Consider the following 21,024-nt stretch of genomic DNA (forward strand, 5'->3'; position numbering starts at 1 on the left):
GAAATAAAATGGAATTAGTGCAAAAGGTGGACATTTAGGCTGCCTTCACACTTCAGTTATTTGATCAGTTACTTCAAATATTGCACACCGTATGTATTCTGTGGTCAGCAAAACACAAATCCGCAAAAAATACGGATGACGTCCGTCTGCATTATGTATTTTGCGGAACGGAACAGCTGGCCCCTAATAGAACAGTCCTGTCCTTGTCCGTAATGTGGGCAATAATAGGACATCTTCTACTTTTTGCGGAATGGACATACGCAAATGGAATGCACGTGGAGTAACTTCAGTTTTTTTGTGGACCCATTGAAATGAATGGTCCCGCATACAGTCTGCAAAAAAAAACTGAACGGACGCAGAAAGAAAATACGTTAATGTGCATGAGCCCTTATTGTGAGCCAAAAGTAGGTGTGGGTCAAAAACACAGAACAGGTGCAGATCTTTCCATCTCCGCGTAGGCTTCACTACAGGTTTTGGCCCACAATAACTGATAGAAATCACTGACCAAATAACTGAAGTGTGAATTTCTATGACAATATGTCTGAAAAGAGAAAGCTTACTTTTATTGTCCAGCTGCGCTCTGTACTTGTCAAACCCCTTTAGTCTGACTTCATCTCCGAGTAAACTCAGAAACTCCTGGAAAGCTGGTCCTGCTGTCTCATTATTATACATCTCCTCCTCCGAAGACTGGCCGCTGCGGCAATACAGAATACCAATCTTTCGCTGAAAACTGAGCTGGAACATGAAAGATAGTAATATGAAATATAACAATCATATGCAATAGATAAAATATGATCTACAAGGTTTATAAGGTTCTATACAACTTTGCAAAATGAACTGCCCACTCCCAAACTGGAATTTCAGCATTTTGACATCTTGGCCTGCGCCAGATCTTCAAGCAAGAAGGCGGCAGCCGCCCCATCATTAGCAAATGGATCAGGTAAGTAGGATTTTTAAGAAATTTTTTATTTTTTATTTAACACTGTTATTTATATCAGATGCTGCAATCATCTGAGGCATCGCCGATCCCTGTCATCGCCCGGTGGTCGTTTCGCAGCGAACTTTGCGTGTTTGTGATTCGCCGAACATGCGAACATATGGAGATATTCGCGCCCACCGTATTCTTTTACATTGTGAAGAACTTTGACCCATGACACATCCATCAGGTGGTACAGGACAGCCAATTGAGACGTTTCAGCACATGGACACACCCCCTACCTTATAAATAAACCTGATCTGGACGCCATTTTACAGTGTTTTGCCAGTGTAGGGAGAGGTTGCTGTGTGGCTAGTATAGGTGTGCTATCGATAGGTGTGATACACAGAGGGGTGCGATACTTATAATATACTTTTATAATGAGTCAAAAACACATAGATCTATATAGTGATCACCTGGAAGTCAGGGGCCTAGGGGCTTACTAGGGCCATTTTTATATAGGGTAAGGTTCCAGACGGGGTCGTTCTTATCAGGGTGGGTTTTCTGTGGTTAGGCTATCAGGGCCAGAATAGCACCCCCCTGTAGGGCAATATCAGGGACAGTTCTTTGCCCACCCTGTCCTTCAATACCACATCATCATCTAGCCCAGGGATAGATGTTTTTTGCTTTCCCTCCGGGATTCATGGATGTGCACTGGAACCCCCTGAATTGTGGTAGGACATATGGTTTCTGATTTGGTGCCGCCGAGCACTTGTTATTGCCTACCACATCTATGCTTTGTGGTTAACTTTAATAATTTAATTTATTTTCATTTTGAGGGCTATCTTTTCCATTCACACGTCTGCAAAATGGGTCCGCGTCCACTCCGCAATTTTGCAGAACGGGTGCATCCCTGCTTCCGTTTCAGAAAAAAAATAGAACATGTCCTGTTCTTGTCCGCAAGTGCTGGTGATATGCGGTCTGCAAATTGCGGAATGCACATTGCCGGTGTCCGTGTTTTGCGGATCCACAGAACACTTACGGACGTGTGAATGCCGGCGATGTGCAGTCCACAAATTGCGGAATGCACATTGCCGGTGTCCGTGTTTTGCGGATCCGCAGAACACTTACAGACGTGTGAATGGACCCTCATAGTAACATTATTAAAGGTTACGTTTTATCTTTATGTGTATTCTAATGGATTGCCTTCCTTGTACATTGTCTGCAAACTGCAGATCTGCAAAAAACGGATGCCGCCTGTGTGCCTTCCGCAATTTGCGGAACAGAAATGGAGGCCCATTATAGAAATGCCTATTCTTGTCTGCATAACAGACAGGAATAGGACATGCCTCATCATTTTTGCAGGGCCACGGAACAGAGCAATGGATGTGGACAGCACACAGAGTGCTGTCCGCATCTCTTTTGCGGACCCGTTGAAATAAATGGTTCCGTATACAGACCGTATACGAAATCAAAATACGGCCTGTATACGGAACGCAAAAAACATTTGTGTGCATGAGCCCTTAGTCAAACAATATTATTAGGTATCACCTTCAGCTCATCATCATTTGCAAATTACAAATTGATTGAGAAACCAGCAATTTCTTACTTTGCAAATATTGCCGCAGACTAATAACTGCTAAAGCTCTTAGCTTACCCAGAGGAAATTGTGGGAAAGGATTAATTTAAGAATAGAAATCTACACCATGCAGACTTCTATTTTAAATTTATCAGGGCAGTAATTAGTAGTGTTGGTCACGAATATTAATTGCGAATATCGGCACTTCGAGAATTTGTGAATTTTTTGAATATAGTGATATATATTCGTAATTTCAAATATTCCAGATTTTTTTTCCTCAGTAACCTCCCTTCTTGCTTGTGGGCCAATGAGAAGACTGCAATGTCTTTGTCTGAGCTTAGCAACATCCCTAGCAACCAATAGGAAAGTTGCCTACCCCCTACTATATAAGAACCTGCCCAGCAGCCATTTTCTGTAGTTCTATGGAGTTCTGAGAGAGAGCAGTGACATTGCTGTGCTCTGTGCTTTCCACACTACATCAGATAGTTATATAGCTTATATATATATAATACAGATAGTTAGTGGGAGATAGTCAGTGTAGGTGATATCCTGATATAGTGTAGATGTTGCAGACCTGCTAAAATGTGAAGTTTCACTTATTGCGCCAACATTTTCGCATCATTAGTGCTGATTAGCGCAATCGTGAATATATTGGAGCACTCTAACTGCATATAAAGCCATTTTTAATGTTCTGTCGAGCTAACCACTTTCTCCAGTCTCAGGAAACTTCTAGCAGCTTAGAAAATGTAGCAAAAGTGACCCACGCCTGTATTTTGCATGCATTACGCGAATATTACATTGCCGATTTTTTGCAATCAAGAAAATAATCTCAAATTCGCGAATATGACAAATATTCACCCAAATATTCAGGAAATATAGCGAATTTGAATATAGCCCCTGCAGCTCATCACTAGTAATTAGATTCTAAATGTTGCCAATATATAATTAACAACAGGCAATACTGTCCCCACTATTACATCCATATGCCCTAAAACGGTATATGGACATGAGTTGTTTTCAGGAGCCTACCCTTTAAAAGATATTGTATAGTTGATAAAATAGTGTTAAATTTGTCTATGTTTCTTGCTGCTCATCTTTATTATAAAAAACAATATTCAGAATTTACATCACTTGTTTTCAGTATATAGAAAAGAAAATTCCTACCCAACCGCCCACCAGTTTCTAGGAGTGAGATACACAAGGGAGAAAAGAGAAGGAATTTGCTTGGGTGGGCCATAGCCTAGAATCCAGCCAAGTTTTACAATAATGAATAAATATCTCCTCATCTTTTAGTCAATGGACATTTCTTTCTCAGGAGATATATAGCTCCGACTCACAATATACTATATTTCCTTGTCGTAGGTTATAATGAAGGATCAGCCTTAGGCCTAGTTCACACGAACGTATGGCTTTTATAGTTTTTTGCGGTCCGTTTTTTCCGGATCCGTTGTTCCGTTTTTGTTTCCATTGTGTTTCCGTTTCCTTTCCGTTTTTCCGTATGCCACATACAGTATACAGTAATTACATAGAAAAAATTGGGCTGGGTATAACATTTTCAATAGATGGAGCCACGGAACGAGATTTGCGGGCAATAATAGGACATGTTCTATCTTTCAACGGAACGGAAAAAAGGAAATACGGAAATGGAATGCTTACGGAACACATTCCGTTTTTAATGCGGAACATTGAAATGAATGGTTCCGTATACGGACCGTATACGGAACACCAGAAAAAAATGGCCCGTACACTCGCAAATAAAACTATCGTGTGAACTAGGCCTTAGGTTCAGGAAAATAGAAAATCTACAAAGTTTGGGACATCGCCAAGTAAGGTGATACCAGTCTGCATTGGGTCCTCTGCAATTTATTCCTTTTGTCAATCAAATCAGTCAAGTCAGTGGAGCTAAGCTGCAATACCAAACACAACCCATGGACAATTGTGGAGTTGCGTAGCTGTGTTTTTTCCTAATCCAGCAACCCTCTTTAAGTATATGTGCATATGTTGTGCAGACTATAAACTGTACACTGCAGTTCAATATGGCATGACTCCAAATAGCCCAGTTCAGACAAAAAAGAGGGAGAGATAACACAAGGGTGCTATTGCTATTCTGAGTATAGTACTATCCAGGGGCGTAGCTATAGGGGGTGCAGAGGTAGCAGTCGCTACCGGGCCCAGGAGTCTGAGGGGGCCCAAAGACCCTTGTGCTGCATAAGAAGACACCAGTATTATAGAAAGCACATGCTGGTCAAGTTACACCTCTGGCTGGAGGGAAGGGGCTAGGTCAAGAATTTGGCATGGGGGGTGCATTTTCAATTTTTGCCTTGGACGGCACAAAGGTTTGTGCTTCCCTGCCCCTGGCCACAAAGCACTGAGGGAAGGGGGGCCCAAGCTTGCACTAGGGCCCATGAGCCTTTAGCTACACCCCTGGTAATATCAAATCTAAGTAAGCAGGCACAATATGTATGTACTCAGTTTATGTTGTTGCTGAATAAAATTGGCTAAACTGACTGTAGTACAAGGTAGTCATGATGAAGAAGAGTTTAACGGCCTCTCTCTAAAGCATAGCACAAAACTGGAAATCTCCTTTAATTCCCTCTATATCTCAAATATTAACTGATAAGTACATAAAAAAGTGGGCACCATGGACCTCATTGAGACATATTTCATTGGTAGATACTTAAACTAGGTTGCAATACATTTTCAGGTTAATGGGCCTAAATGGGTTACCTCTCAGTAATCTATCTTTTTATTTATTTCATCTCTATCTTTCATATTAGCATCTTTTTCACACTTTACATATCTAATACTCCTTTGAGGAAGCAGATCATTAGTATTAGCACAATGGACGATATGATTCAGTCTGATAGGGAACGCGGTCGGATAAACAAAACGGACAAAGCTTAATGCTTATACGATTTTATCTTAAAGAAAGATTACGTTTTCTCACTGCTACTTAACTGTAATGAAGAATCTGCTCAGTAATGTAACTAATCAAACTGTACAGTTTTTAATTGTTTGTAGGGGGGGGGGAGAAAATCAATAAAAACCTTTTGAAATATAAAAATCCAAACGGTTCCAACAGTGCCCAAATTCTAAATGTTGTGCTTTATACTGATAGAGGGATAGAGCTTACAATTTTTCTTGACACTTGCTTGGATGCTGTCATTGGTTTTTGCATTGTGGACCTGTTTTTATTGACTTGTTTGCAGTGTGTGATGCAGATTTTCTCTTCTTTTGGAATTATTTTGCAGCCCTGCAGCGCTGTCTACTCAGGGGCCGACTGAAGGGAACATCCATAGTAGATTGGCAGTGTATGTTTTCCCACCTGGTCCTCCTTGTTCAACCCCTGACAACCACACACAAGATCCTGTTCTAGCCAGCTCTCAAGGGGAAAGTATGGGCAGGGGGGACAATGGGCCTCCCGGACTATGGGGCCTGGTCACAGATGTGAGTGCTGTGACCCCTATAGTTATGGCCCTGCATGCATTATGTTACTGTAATTTATGATTAGAGCTTTTGTGTAGGGCTGAACTGAGGTACTCAATTTATTTTCCATCAATTTTTATACAGAATATATGCCTTTGCAATCGGCATACAAAAGTACCGTACAAAGCACTTGGCTTGGTTCTTAGTGAAATGTAAGTTCTGTGTAGTTTGCATTTCCCCTTCTGTCTATGTGAATTTCCGCTAGATGATCTGGTTTCCTCTCTGGCAGGTTAATTAGCTTCCTGAAAGCTTCGCTGTGTTAGGAACAGATGTGCTTGAATAAAGATCCTGCTGAATAATGCTGCAGAACATTTTGGCACTGTATACAGAGAAGCAGAAAGTGCAAGGATAATCAAGCTGCCCTTTATTTCCTTACCAGCACAATAGAAAATACCCCATGTCTTTAATTAATGGAAGATAACGTCTGCATAAAATAATTCTAAAGTGATTACCGTTACACAAAGGAGAAACTCATCATTGTATACTGTATATTCAATTGAAAAGGTTATAACACTCACCCCCTGCTCATCCAACTTTAGGAGAGTCTCCGGTACTTTAGGAGAGTTAGATGCTAGACGTAGACACTGCAGGTTAACTTCTGGTACAATGTTTTCAAGAAGCTTTTTAGGTGAAATTGCCCTTGAAGAATTGGGGCGTATGGATGAAGGAAAGGCTTCCTCTAAAATGGACCCTCGAAGTGTCTTCAACTGTAAACAGAAAATTCAGCATATGATTAAATCGTTCTTAGCTTAACTACAGTTCATGCTTTCTCAAGTTTAGTCATTATGTTTAAAAAGTGCAATCAAAACCTTCTAGAAGTTCATGGAAAAAATCTACATATAAGCCAGCTATTATATCATGATCTTTCCCATGTTCCAGTATTCCAATTAAAGAGGTATTCCTATCTGCTATGCTATCCTATCTGCTATGCTATGCTAGGAACATCAGAGATTTATGTACCTGGCCAGCAGCCACAGGTGCCCTCCTGAATTCAACTGTGTCCCCATCCTCAGATTGGTGATACGACTGAATTTTGTGCTGCACTGTGGTGTTTGGTTTTGCTGGGGTGGTGTTTTGTGCTGCACTTCAGTAATGCAGGCCCCATCTACTTCTGTTCTCCCTGTCTACTTGTGTTGCCTGGCTTTCTGTCAATTTGGATTCGCCTACAACACATGGCCACTTCAAAGTTTTTTTTTGGGGGGGGGGGCACTTAAAATTCTCTGTCGGCCCCTGGGTGTAGGTAAGTAAGTGAGAATTAAAAGGAAGTCAAAGTGACCCTCCGGTTCAAGAAAAAAACTGAGGAAAGGACAGAGCACTTACATAGTGTCCTCCTTTTCATTTTTTTTTAGCTGCAGATCCACCATTTTTGAGTTTCCTTTTCTACCATCCAAGATGGCAGCACCAGATTGCCTGATGCATGCTGTGTATCTGGTTTCCCAGGACACTTCCTGCTGCCCTTGGAGTGGCCAGTACTGCCCATGTAAACAGCACTGGCCAATCAAAGAGCAGGACTAGACAAGTCTAAGAATTAGTGGATCTGCAACTGGAGGAGACCGAGAATTAATGGATCTGCAACTAAAAAGATGAAAATGGGGATACCAGGTAAGTGTTCAGTTCATTCCCCAGTCAATGTGATTTTAGCTGTTCTATTACCTCAGTAGTTCGGAATATTAATCTGTAGTTATACTGAACACCATTGGCACCTTCTCTCTCATCCCTCCGTAAGCTTATCGACACAGGGCCCAGTCTTTCATCAACTCCAAAAAAATTCTGATGTTCTGGAAGAAGAAAAAAAGACACCACTTTATGTAACATGTTAATAAAACATTAAAGTGTTTAACAAATAAAAGCTGTTACTGACCTTTTCCATAAAAATACTTTCGGTAATATAGTGCACCCAGGTCTTGATATTCCACAAAATAGCTGCTATCTCTTATCCTCTCTCTAGCTTCCTCTAATACTGATACAGAGGCATTAGGCCCTCGAACTGGAAAACTGATAAGTGGTGCATGGAGGAATGAAACAGAACAAAAGTCCCATCCTTGATCTTTTTGGCCTTCTGCTTCTTCTCCTCCTACCTCATTACGAAAATATGGACAGCTGAGCAGGAGCTCATTGTCTTTTCCATCTCCAGGGTCACCTGGATCTTCTGGGGATGACAAAGATCTTCTAGGTGAAGAATTAGTCCTGATATGGGAAGCAGCAGATGCCCCACTTCTCACATTTTTTCTAACCTCTGATTCTCTCCTACGAAAAGGATCAAACAGTATACTCTGGATGTCATGGTGAGCAAAACTCTTTGGTCGAGGTGCTACAGGATCCCCTTCAGGAGGCTTCTCTTTCACTTCATGGGCCGATGGCCCTTGGTTGTTACCAGCCAGCCCAAGCAATATGAATGGATCTTTAAATCGTGGGGCAGATGGGCTTCCAGATCCTTTATCACGAGGATCAAACTCTGACTCTGAAAGGGAACGTGCTCCACCGTTATGTTTGCTGTTACTAGTGGCTATCAATGACTTAGCTTCGCGAGTGGTTTTGTGAGGGGAAGAACGAGATGGAGCTTGGCGGAGCTTACGCACAAAGAGATCATCGGACTGCATCTCATGAGGAAGAACTCATTTATGATATCTGAATTGGTTCAGGTATTCAACTGTTTGGAATAATTGAATAAACTTGCAGGTGCCTCTGTTTTTTTTTGTTATTATTTGCTTTTCCGCCTGTTCCCCTTTTATGTGCTTTTTATTTAATTTTCTTGGCATGTGCTGTCCTTTATTCTAAGTTTTTAACTTTTATTTTTCATGATTTTACTTTTCTTGAATGAAACAGCTTGTTTGTTTATGTTCTTGCTCCTTTTGTGTTTCTTTCTTTTTACATTCACATACTATAGATGTCTTTACTTTATGTTCCTATTGTACTTTGTTTCTTTTACTGCTTTCTTGCTTTTGGTCACTTTCTTCTTTCATCCTCTCTTTTTTGCAGTTTTATTAAATATATCCACAGCATGTGCTTTATTGTCTAAATGTTAATGGGAGTAAAGATGGCAGCAAACAGTGCATTTTTTTTCACATCCAGATCCAATGTCTTCAAGAGCAGTTTACGCCTAAAAGAAGAAAATAGAACAATAGAGTACAGTTAGTGTGCAAGATCTTTTTAAGTTTAGATTTAATGTGTTTTAAGTTTGGGTTCCAACTCCCCTTTCAGACCTGTGGCCACGTGACACTGATTTTCTGAGGTACAATAATGCGGCAGAACGTTCCACCTGCCAATCATGTGACTTCATTTACTGATTGCCCTGCACCCTTAGGCCGAATAGATCATACCAGTGTGATACTGTATTGCGGCGGCAGCAGGGAGCGCACGGCGTCATAGCAACCCATGATGCCGTGCGCTCCTGCACTCAGCAGGAATCCAGGCCGCGGTTCCATGGACCGCTCACGGCCATGAACAACGGCCGTGTGCATTCAGCCTTAGTCTGAGCGTACCAGGCTCAGCAAGCACACATGACCAGTGTGCCACTAAAATGATGGAACAAGTAGGCGCCTAGGTGCACATTTACTAAGACTGGCGTTTTAGACGCTGGTCTTAATAAAGCCCCATAGCTGGCGGTGGAACCGCCGGAGTTAATAATAGGCGCCAGCCTCTCCATAATGCCCGCACATCCAGCGCCGGTCTAAATGTACGACATCTTCCAAGCTGTCCTACATTTAAACCATTTTCTATGCCTAAAACTGCAGTCCCCTCCCCTACCCTGCCCACCTCATGCCCATAAATTTTCAACTGGCGTGAGCGGGGTGAAGTCATAGATAGCGACTAATTTAGGCGTATTTCAGCTTAGTAAATGACCCCCCTAATTTTCAGTGCAAGCACACAGAATTCCCTAAGCACTGCATTGCTGCTCTTAGTAAAGATGATCTTGATGACCCTGGCACACGCTGCCCATGGGAAGGGGCAATCAGTGAAGGAAGTCACATGATCAGCAGACGGAATATTATGCCGCATTATTGTACCTCAGATAGTCAGGATGATGTGACCACGAGTCAGAAACTGGAGTTGGAGCCCAAACTTAAAACCCTTTATTATTTGTAAGTGACTGATTTTATGGAAACATGATCTCGTCTATATAATTTTAGACGATTAGATATAACCCCTTTAGGTATTTCAGGGAGAGGTACAAGTGTGATATGACTTACAAGTGCATAAACCAAAGAATAAAGGTTTCTTTTTTTTATTGCTTGTAATTACAATATATAAACACTGAGAAAGATGCAGTTAGCAGTAGTTAGAAAGATGTAGCAAATTCAGCATGATCACCAATAACAATGCCTTCTATCCAAGAGCCGCCCATACTGGAGGAACATACACCCTTTCCTGTAACCAAAAAAGATTCCATATCCTTAATAAAGGTGTTATGTCACTTCAGGAAATGCCATTCATCATGTAGAGAAAGGTAATAAAAGGCACTTACTAATGTATTGTGAGTGTCCATGTTCCCTCTTTTGCTGGCTTAATGCCTTTTTCCATTAATTATACACTGCTTCTTTCCATGGTTATGACCATATTGCAATCCAAAAATAGTGGTTGTGCCTGCACACTATTGGAAAAAGCGCTGGCCTCTCTGGTAACTGGTAGCAACTTTTTCCTATAATATGCAAGCACGACCACCACTGCTGGATTACAGGGTGGTCATAACCATGGAAAAAAGCAGTGTATAATGTGATGGAAAAAATAATTAAACCAGCAAATGACCACAATACATTAGTAAGTGCCTTGTATTAACTTTATCTACATGATAAATGCCTCTTACTGACGTTACATAACCTTTAAGATTCCTGGGAGAGGATACGCCTCCTCTCGGAGAGCACGGCAAGCTATACGCAGCAGTACGTGGTGAAACAAAGGATATGTTTGTATAAGAAATACTATTTACAGTCCTCTGCATATTAAAGGTAACCTGTCACTGGTTGCTATCTGTATGCAGCATAAGGCTTCGTTCACATCACCGTTCAGCTGTTCCATTCTCCTGCCCAGGAAAACAGAAAGGACAGATTCGGCACATAACGGAGCAGAACAGAGCCCACGGGCCCCATAGACTATAATGGGGTCCGTTAGGTTCCAAAGAAGATTTTTAAAGCGAAGACAAAAGTCCTGCATGCACAACTTTTGTCTCCGTTCCAAAATCTTCTTCTGAACGGAAACCTAACGGACCCCATTATAGTCTATGGGCCCGTGGGCTCCGTTTGGCTCAGGTATGTGCCGAATCCGTCCTTTCCATTTTCGGAACGGAAAGGCTGAACGGTGATGTGAATGAAGCCTGAATTGGGGATAGAAACCTTGAGCAAAATGCTGGGTCACGTACTTGACTTGACTCTTGCGCCGAGCACTGAAGTCCACTCAGTGCAGACTGAATGCTAGGGAGTCGTGTTATTCCTGAGCGCCTGCTGCCGGTGATCTCTTCCTATAGCAATCAGGTGTGCAGGGGCGGGGATACAATGGACACAAGAGAAGATTCGCGCCAGCTTCTAAAGCCGTGTGAAACCTCTGTGCACAGGACTCCGGAGTTGTCATTATGGCAAAGCGGTATGCCCTGGAATCTTTTTAATATGTATTCTCAATAAAGCTGGAAATACCTTTTAACCCTTCAGTGCTGGATGAACTGCTGATTTCAGCAAACCTATTGAGTCAATTCCCGTAAGTGACCCAGCGTTTTGATCTGTTCACAATAAAGTGCATACAAATTGCAATATCTAGCCTCCTGCTAGCGGCAATGAGATGCATCATAATTAGAGTTGAGCGAACACCTGGATGTTCGGGTTCGAGAAGTTCGGCCGAACATCCCGGAAATGTTCGGGTTCGGGATCCGAACCCGATCCGAACTTCGTCCCGAACCCGAACCCCATTGAAGTCAATGGGGACCCGAACTTTTCGGCACTAAAAAGGCTGTAAAACAGCCCAGGAAAGAGCTAGAGGGCTGCAAAAGGCAGCAACATGTAGGTAAATCCCCTGCAAACAAATGTGGATAGGGAAATGAATTAAATTAAAAATTAAATAAATAAAAATTAACCAAAATCAATTGGAGAGAGGTTCCATAGCAGAGAATCTGGCTTCCCGTCACCCACCACTGGAACAGTCCATTCTCAGATATTTAGGCCCCGGCACCCAGGCAGAGGAGAGAGGTCCCGTAACAGAGAATCTGTCTTCATGTCAGCAGAGAATTAGTCTGCATGTCATAGCAGAGAATGAGGCTTCACGTCAGCCACCACTGCAACAGTCCATTGGCATATATTTAGGCCCAGCACCCAGGCAGAGGAGGGAGGTCCCGTAACAGACAATCTGTCTTCATGTCAGCAGAGAATTAGTCTGCATGTCATAGCAGAGAATGAGGCTTCACGTCAGCCACCACTGCAACAGTCCATTGGCATATATTTAGGCCCAGCACACACACAGGCAGAGGAGAGAGGTCCCGTAACAGAGAATCTGTCTTCATGTCAGCAGAGAATTAGTCTGCATGTCATAGCAGAGAATGAGGCTTCACGTCAGCCACCACTGCAACAGTCCATTGGCATATATTTAGGCCCAGCACACACACAGGCAGAGGAGAGAGGTCCCGTAACAGAGAATCTGGCTTCATGTCAGCAGAGAATCAGTCTGCATGTCATAGCAGAGAATGAGGCTTCACGTCAGCCACCACTGCAACAGTCCATTGGCATATATTTAGGCCCAGCACACACACAGGCAGAGGAGAGAGGTCCCGTAACAGAGGATCTGGCTTCATGTCAGCAGAGAATCAGTCTGCATGTCATAGCAGAGAATCAGGCTTCACGTCAGCCACCACTGCAACAGTCCATTGTCATAAATTTAGGCCCAGCACCCAGGCAGAGGAGAGAGGTCCCGTAACAGACAATCTGGCTTCATGTCAGCAGAGAATTAGTCTGCATGTCATAGCAGAGAATGAGGCTTCACGTCAGCCACCACTGCAACAGTCCATTGGCATATATTTAGGCCTAGCACACAGGCAGAGGAGAGAGGTCCCGTAACAGACAATCTGGCTTCATGTCAGCAGAGAATCAGTCTGCATGTCATAGCAGAGAATGAGGCTTCACGTCACCCACCACTGCAACAGTCCATTGGCATATATTTAGGCCTAGCACACAGGCAGAGCAGAGAGGTCCCGTAACAGACAATCTGGCTTCATGACAGCAGAGAATCAGTCTGCATGTCATAGCAGAGAATGAGGCTTCACGTCACCCACCACTGCAACAGTCCATTGGCATATATTTAGGCCTAGCACACAGGCAGAGCAGAGAGGTCCCGTAACAGACAATCTGGCTTCATGACAGCAGAGAATCAGTCTGCATGTCATAGCAGAGAATGAGGCTTCACGTCACCCACCACTGCAACAGTCCATTGGCATATATTTAGGCCTAGCACACAGGCAGAGCAGAGAGGTCCCGTAACAGACGATCTGGCTTCATGTCAGCAGAGAATCAGTCTGCATGTCATAGCAGAGAATGAGGCTTCACGTCAGCCACCACTGCAACAGTCCATTGGCATATATTTAGGCCCAGCACCCAGGCAGAGGAGGGAGGTCCCGTAACAGAGAATCTGTCTTCATGTCAGCAGAGAATTAGTCTGCATGTCATAGCAGAGAATGAGGCTTCACGTCAGCCACCACTGCAACAGTCCATTGGCATATATTTAGGCCCAGCACACACACAGGCAGAGGAGAGAGGTCCCGTAACAGACAATCTGGCTTCATGTCAGCAGAGAATTAGTCTGCATGTCATAGCAGAGAATGAGGCTTCACGTCACCCACCACTGCAACAGTCCATTGGCATATATTTAGGCCCAGCACACAGGCAGAGGAGAGAGGTCCCGTAACAGACAATCTGGCTTCATGTCAGCAGAGAATTAGTCTGCATGTCATAGCAGAGAATCAGGCTTCACGTCAGCCACCACTGCAACAGTCCATTGGCATATATTTAGGCCCAGCACCCAGGCAGAGGAGGGAGGTCCCGTAACAGAGAATCTGTCTTCATGTCAGCAGAGAATTAGTCTGCATGTCATAGCAGAGAATGAGGCTTCACGTCACCCACCACTGCAACAGTCCATTGGCATATATTTAGGCCTAGCACACAGGCAGAGCAGAGAGGTCCCGTAACAGACAATCTGGCTTCATGACAGCAGAGAATCAGTCTGCATGTCATAGCAGAGAATGAGGCTTCACGTCACCCACCACTGCAACAGTCCATTGGCATATATTTAGGCCTAGCACACAGGCAGAGCAGAGAGGTCCCGTAACAGACGATCTGGCTTCATGTCAGCAGAGAATCAGTCTGCATGTCATAGCAGAGAATGAGGCTTCACGTCAGCCACCACTGCAACAGTCCATTGGCATATATTTAGGCCCAGCACCCAGGCAGAGGAGGGAGGTCCCGTAACAGAGAATCTGTCTTCATGTCAGCAGAGAATTAGTCTGCATGTCATAGCAGAGAATGAGGCTTCACGTCAGCCACCACTGCAACAGTCCATTGGCATATATTTAGGCCCAGCACACACACAGGCAGAGGAGAGAGGTCCCGTAACAGAGAATCTGTCTTCATGTCAGCAGAGAATTAGTCTGCATGTCATAGCAGAGAATCAGGCTTCACGTCACCCACCACTGCAACAGTCCATTGGCATATATTTAGGCCCAGCACCCAGGCAGAGGAGGGAGGTCCCGTAACAGAGAATCTGTCTTCATGTCAGCAGAGAATTAGTCTGCATGTCATAGCAGAGAATGAGGCTTCACGTCAGCCACCACTGCAACAGTCCATTGGCATATATTTAGGCCCAGCACACACACAGGCAGAGGAGAGAGGTCCCGTAACAGAGAATCTGTCTTCATGTCAGCAGAGAATTAGTCTGCATGTCATAGCAGAGAATGAGGCTTCACGTCAGCCACCACTGCAACAGTCCATTGGCATATATTTAGGCCCAGCACACACACAGGCAGAGGAGAGAGGTCCCGTAACAGACAATCTGGCTTCATGTCAGCAGAGAATTAGTCTGCATGTCATAGCAGAGAATGAGGCTTCACGTCACCCACCACTGCAACAGTCCATTGGCATATATTTAGGCCCAGCACCCAGGCAGAGGAGGGAGGTCCCGTAACAGAGAATCTGTCTTCATGTCAGCAGAGAATTAGTCTGCATGTCATAGCAGAGAATGAGGCTTCACGTCAGCCACCACTGCAACAGTCCATTGGCATATATTTAGGCCCAGCACACACACAGGCAGAGGAGAGAGGTCCCGTAACAGAGGATCTGGCTTCATGTCAGCAGAGAATCAGTCTGCATGTCATAGCAGAGAATCAGGCTTCACGTCAGCCACCACTGCAACAGTCCATTGGCATATATTTAGGCCTAGCACACAGGCAGAGGAGAGAGGTCCCGTAACAGACAATCTGGCTTCATGTCAGCAGAGAATCAGTCTGCATGTCATAGCAGAGAATGAGGCTTCACGTCAGCCACCACTGCAACAGTCCATTGTCATAAATTTAGGCCCAGCACCCAGGCAGAGGAGAGAGGTCCCGTAACAGACAATCTGGCTTCATGTCAGCAGAGAATTAGTCTGCATGTCATAGCAGAGAATCAGGCTTCATGTCAGCCACCACTGCAACAGTCCATTGGCATATATTTAGGCCTAGCACACAGGCAGAGGAGAGGTTCATTCAACTTTGGGTAGCATCGCAATATAATGGTAAAATGAAAATAAAAATAGGATTGAATGAGGAAGTGCCCTGGAGTCCAATAATATATGGTTATGGGGAGGTAGTTAATGTCTAATCTGGACAAGGGACGGACAGGTCCTGTGGGATCCATGCCTGGTTCATTTTTATGAACGTCAGCTTGTCCACATTGGCTGTAGACAGGCGGCTGCGTTTGTCTGTAATGACGCCCCCTGCCGTGCTGAATACACGTTCAGACAAAACGCTGGCTGCCGGGCAGGCCAGCACCTCCAAGGCATAAAAGGCTAGCTCTGGCCACGTGGACAATTTAGAGACCCAGAAGTTGAATGGGGCCGAACCATCAGTCAGTACGTGGAGGGGTGTGCACACGTACTGTTCCACCATGTTAGTGAAATGTTGCCTCCTGCTAACACGTTGCGTATCAGGTGGTGGTGCAGTTAGCTGTGGCGTGTTGACAAAAGTTTTCCACATCTCTGCCATGCTAACCCTGCCCTCAGAGGAGCTGGCCGTGACACAGCTGCCTTGGCGACCTCTTGCTCCTCCTCTGCCTTGGCCTTGGGCTTCCACTTGTTCCCCTGTGACATTTGGGAATGCTCTCAGTAGCGCGTCTACCAACGTGCGCTTGTACTCGCGCATCTTCCTATCACGCTCCAGTGCAGGAAGTAAGGTGGGCACATTGTCTTTGTAGCGTGGATCCAGCAGGGTGGCAACCCAGTAGTCCGCACAGGTTAAAATGTGGGCAACTCTGCTGTCGTTGCGCAGGCACTGCAGCATGTAGTCGCTCATGTGTGCCAGGCTGCCCAGGGATAAGGACAAGCTGTCCTCTGTGGGAGGCGTATCGTCATCGTCCTGCCTTTCCCCCCAGCCACGCACCAGTGATGGACCCGAGCTGCGTTGGGTGCCACCCCGCTGTGACCATGCTTCATCCTCATCCTCCTCCACCTCCTCCTCATCCTCGTCCTCCTCGTCCTCCAGTAGTGGGCCCTGGCTGGCCACATTTGTACCTGGCCTCTGCTGTTGCCAAAAACCTCCCTCTGAGTCACTTCGAAGAGACTGGCCTGAAAGTGCTAAAAATGACCCCTCTTCCTCCTCCTCCTCCTCCTCCTCCTGGGCCACCTCCTCTTCCATCATCGCCCTAAGTGTTTTCTCAAGGAGACATAGAAGTGGTATTGTAACGCTGATAACGGTGTCATCGCCACTGGCCATGTTGGTGGAGTACTCGAAACAGCGCAACAGGGCACACAGGTCTCGCATGGAGGCCCAGTCATTGGTGGTGAAGTGGTGCTGTTCTGTAGTGCGACTGACCCGTGCGTGCTGCAGCTGAAACTCCACTATGGCCTGCTGCTGCTCGCACAGTCTGTCCAGCATGTGCAAGGTGGAGTTCCACCTGGTGGGCACGTCGCATATGAGGCGGTGAGCGGGAAGGCCGAAGTTACGCTGTAGCGCAGACAGGCGAGCAGCAGCAGGATGTGAACGCCGGAAGCGCGAACAGACGGCCCGCACTTTATGCAGCAGCTCTGACATGTCGGGGTAGTTGTGAATGAACTTCTGCACCACCAAATTCAGCACATGCGCCAAGCAAGGGATGTGCGTCAAATTGGCTAGTCCCAGAGCTGCAACGAGATTTCGCCCATTATCACACACCACCAGGCCGGGCTTGAGGCTCACCGGCAGCAACCACTCGTCGGTCTGTTGTTCTATACCCCGCCACAACTCCTGTGCGGTGTGGGGCCTGTCCCCCAAACATATGAGTTTCAGAATGGCCTGCTGACGTTTACCCCGGGCTGTGCTGAAGTTGGTGGTGAAGGTGTGTGGCTGACTGGATGAGCAGGTGGAAGAAGAGGAGGAGGAAGCCGAGAAGGAGGAGGTGGCAACAGGAGGCAAAGAATGTTGCCCTGCGATCCTTGGCGGCGGAAGGACGTGCGCCAAACAGCTCTCCGCCTGGGGCCCAGCTGCCACTACATTTACCCAGTGTGCAGTTAGGGAGATATAGCGTCCCTGGCCGTGCTTACTGGTCCACGTATCTGTGGTTAGGTGGACCTTGCCACAGATGGCGTTGCGCAGTGCACACTTGATTTTATCGGATACTTGGTTGTGCAGGGAAGGCACGGCTCTCTTGGAGAAGTAGTGCCGGCTGGGAACAACATACTGTGGGACAGCAAGCGACATGAGCTGTTTGAAGCTGTCTGTGTCCACCAGCCTAAATGACAGCATTTCATAGGCCAGTAGTTTAGAAATGCTGGCATTCAGGGCCAGGGATCGAGGGTGGCTAGGTGGGAATTTACGCTTTCTATCAAATGTTTGTGAGATGGAGAGCTGAACGCTGGCGTGTGACATGGTTGAGACGCTTGGTGACGGAGGTGGTGGTGGTGGTGTTGGTGGTACATCCCCTGTTTGCTGGGCGGCAGGTGCCAATGTTCCTCCAGAGGCGGAGGAAGAGGCCGAGGCGGCAGCAGCAGAATAGGCCGAGGCGGCAGCAGCAGAAGAGGTAGCAGGGGGAGCCTGAGTGACTTCCTTGGTTTTAAGGTGTTTACTCCACTGCAGTTCATGCTTTGCATGCAGGTGCCTGGTCATGCAGGTTGTGCTCAGGTTCAGAACGTTAATGCCTCGCTTCAGGCTCTGATGGCACAGCGTGCAAACCACTCGGGTCTTGTCGTCAGCACATTGTTTGAAGAAGTGCCATGCCAGGGAACTCCTTGAAGCTGCCTTTGGGGTGCTCGGTCCCAGATGGCGGCGGTCAGTAGCAGGCGGAGTCTCTTGGCGGCGGGTGTTCTGCTTTTGCCCACTGCTCCCTCTTTTGCTACGCTGTTGGCTCGGTCTCACCACTGCCTCTTCCTCCGAACTGTGAAAGTCAGTGGCACGACCTTCATTCCATGTGGGGTCTAGGACCTCATCGTCCCCTGCATCGTCTTCCACCCAGTCTTGATCCCTGACCTCCTGTTCAGTCTGCACACTGCAGAAAGACGCAGCAGTTGGCACCTGTGTTTCGTCATCATCAGAGACATGCTGAGGTGGTATTCCCATGTCCTCATCATCAGGAAACATAAGTGGTTGTGCGTCAGTGCATTCTATGTCTTTCACCGCTGGGGAAGGGCTAGGTGGATGCCCTTGGGAAACCCTGCCAGCGGAGTCTTCAAACAGCATAAGAGACTGCTGCATAACTTGAGGCTGAGACAGTTTCCCTGGTATGCATGGGGGTGATGTGACAGACTGATGGGGTTGGTTTTCAGGCGCCATCTGTGCGCTTTCTGCAGAAGACTGGGTGGGAGATAATGTGAACGTGCTGGATCCACTGTCGGCCACCCAATTGACTAATGCCTGTACCTGCTCAGGCCTTACCATCCTTAGAACGGCATTGGGCCCCACCATATATCGCTGTAAATTCTGGCGGCTACTGGGACCTGAGGTAGTTGGTACACTAGGACGTGTGGATGTGGCAGAACGGCCACGTCCTCTCCCAGCACCAGAGGGTCCACTAACACCACCACGACCATGTCCACGTCCGCGTCCCTTACTAGATGTTTTTCTCATTGTTATGGTTCACCACAACAACAAATATATTATTTGGCCCAATGTATTGTATTCAAATTCAGCGGGATATAAATTTGAGGCCTAGTATTTAGGCGCTGGGTGACCGGTATGGATTTAGTGACAGAATTAGACTTGGAAATGCACAGAAGCGTGTGTGTGAAGTTATTCTGAATGACCCTATGTGCACCTTCAATATGATCTACCCTTTTAGGGATAGATTTCAAATAGCTCTGATATAGCAGAAACGACTAAATTATGAAATTGCTAAATTGGGAATTGTATTTCAACCCAGAACAAAAAATGTGCTTTGACGGACACTAAATAACTTTCCCAGCCACAACAGGACAGCGGTAACGAGAGATTTAGCGGGATATAAATTTGAGGCCTAGTATTTAGGCGCTGGGTGACAGGTATGGGTTTAGTGACAGAATTAGATTTGGAAATGCACAGTAGCGGGTGTGTGAAGTTATTCTGAATGACCCTATGTGCACCTTGAATATTATATACCCTTTTAGGGATAGATTTCAAATAGCTCTGATATAGCAGAAACCACTAAATTATGAAATTGCTAAATTGGGAATTGTATTTCAACCCAGAACAAGAAATGTGCTTGAACGGACACTAAATAACTCGCCCAGCTACAGCACTAGGGACAGATTTAGCTGGATATAAATTTGAGGCCTAGTATTTAGGCGCTGGGTGACCGGTATGGATTTAGTGACAGAATTAGACTTGGAAATGCACAGAAGCGTGTGTGTGAAGTTATTCTGAATGACCCTATGTGCACCTTGAATATTATATACCCTTTTAGGGATAGATTTCAAATAGCTCTGATATAGCAGAAACCACTAAATTATGAAATTGCTAAATTGGGAATTGTATTTCAACCCAGAACAAGAAATGTGCTTGAACGGACACTAAATAACTCGCCCAGCTACAGCACTAAGGACAGATTTAGCGGGATATAAATTTGAGGCCTAGTATTTAGGCGCTGGGTGACAGGTATGGGTTTAGTGCCAGAATTAGACTTGGAAATACACAGTAGCGGGTGTGTGTGAAGTTATTCTGAATGACCCAATGTGCACCTTGAATATTATATACCCTTTTAGGGATAGATTTCAAATAGCTCTGATATAGCAGAAACCACTAAATTATGAAATTGCTAAATTGGGAATTGTATTTCAACCCAGAACAAGAAATGTGCTTGAACGGACACTAAATAACTCGCCCAGCTACAGCACTAGGGACAGATTTAGCTGGATATAAATTTGAGGCCTAGTATTTAGGCGCTGCGTGACAGGTATGGGTTTAGTGACAGAATTAGACTTGGAAATACACAGTAGCGGGTGTGTGTGAAGTTATTCTGAATGACCCAATGTGCACCTTGAATATTATATACCCTTTTAGGGATAGATTTCAAATAGCTCTGATATAGCAGAAACCACTAAATTATGAAATTGCTAAATTGGGAATTGTATTTCAACCCAGAACAAGAAATGTGCTTGAACGGACACTAAATAACTCGCCCAGCTACAGCACTAGGGACAGATTTAGCTGGATATAAATTTGAGGCCTAGTATTTAGGCGCTGGGTGACCGGTATGGATTTAGTGACAGAATTAGACTTGGAAATGCACAGAAGCGTGTGTGTGAAGTTATTCTGAATGACCCTATGTGCACCTTGAATATTATATACCCTTTTAGGGATAGATTTCAAATAGCTCTGATATAGCAGAAACCACTAAATTATGAAATTGCTAAATTGGGAATTGTATTTCAACCCAGA

At 45.3% G+C, this 21,024-nt stretch overlaps 1 protein-coding gene across 5 annotated transcripts in view; it reads right to left on the reverse strand.

Annotated features, from left to right (window-relative positions):
• SIPA1 (signal-induced proliferation-associated 1) overlaps positions 1–21,024 on the reverse strand; it is a 125,480-nt gene that overhangs the window by 34,700 nt on the left and 69,756 nt on the right. For all 5 annotated transcript variants that reach the window (XM_044269435.1, XM_044269437.1, XM_044269432.1 and 2 more), the window contains exons 2-5: positions 7,843–9,081; positions 7,635–7,759; positions 6,500–6,688; positions 561–735 (exon numbers count right to left, since the gene is read on the reverse strand). In XM_044269435.1, coding sequence (XP_044125370.1) covers positions 561–735; positions 6,500–6,688; positions 7,635–7,759; positions 7,843–8,581 — 1,228 coding nt within the window. In that variant the 5' untranslated portion in view covers positions 8,582–9,081. The remainder of the gene's footprint in view (positions 1–560; positions 736–6,499; positions 6,689–7,634; positions 7,760–7,842; positions 9,082–21,024) is intronic.

This window comes from Bufo gargarizans, chromosome 10, assembly GCF_014858855.1.
Source record: "Bufo gargarizans isolate SCDJY-AF-19 chromosome 10, ASM1485885v1, whole genome shotgun sequence".
NCBI classification, from domain to species: Eukaryota; Metazoa; Chordata; class Amphibia; order Anura; family Bufonidae; genus Bufo; species Bufo gargarizans.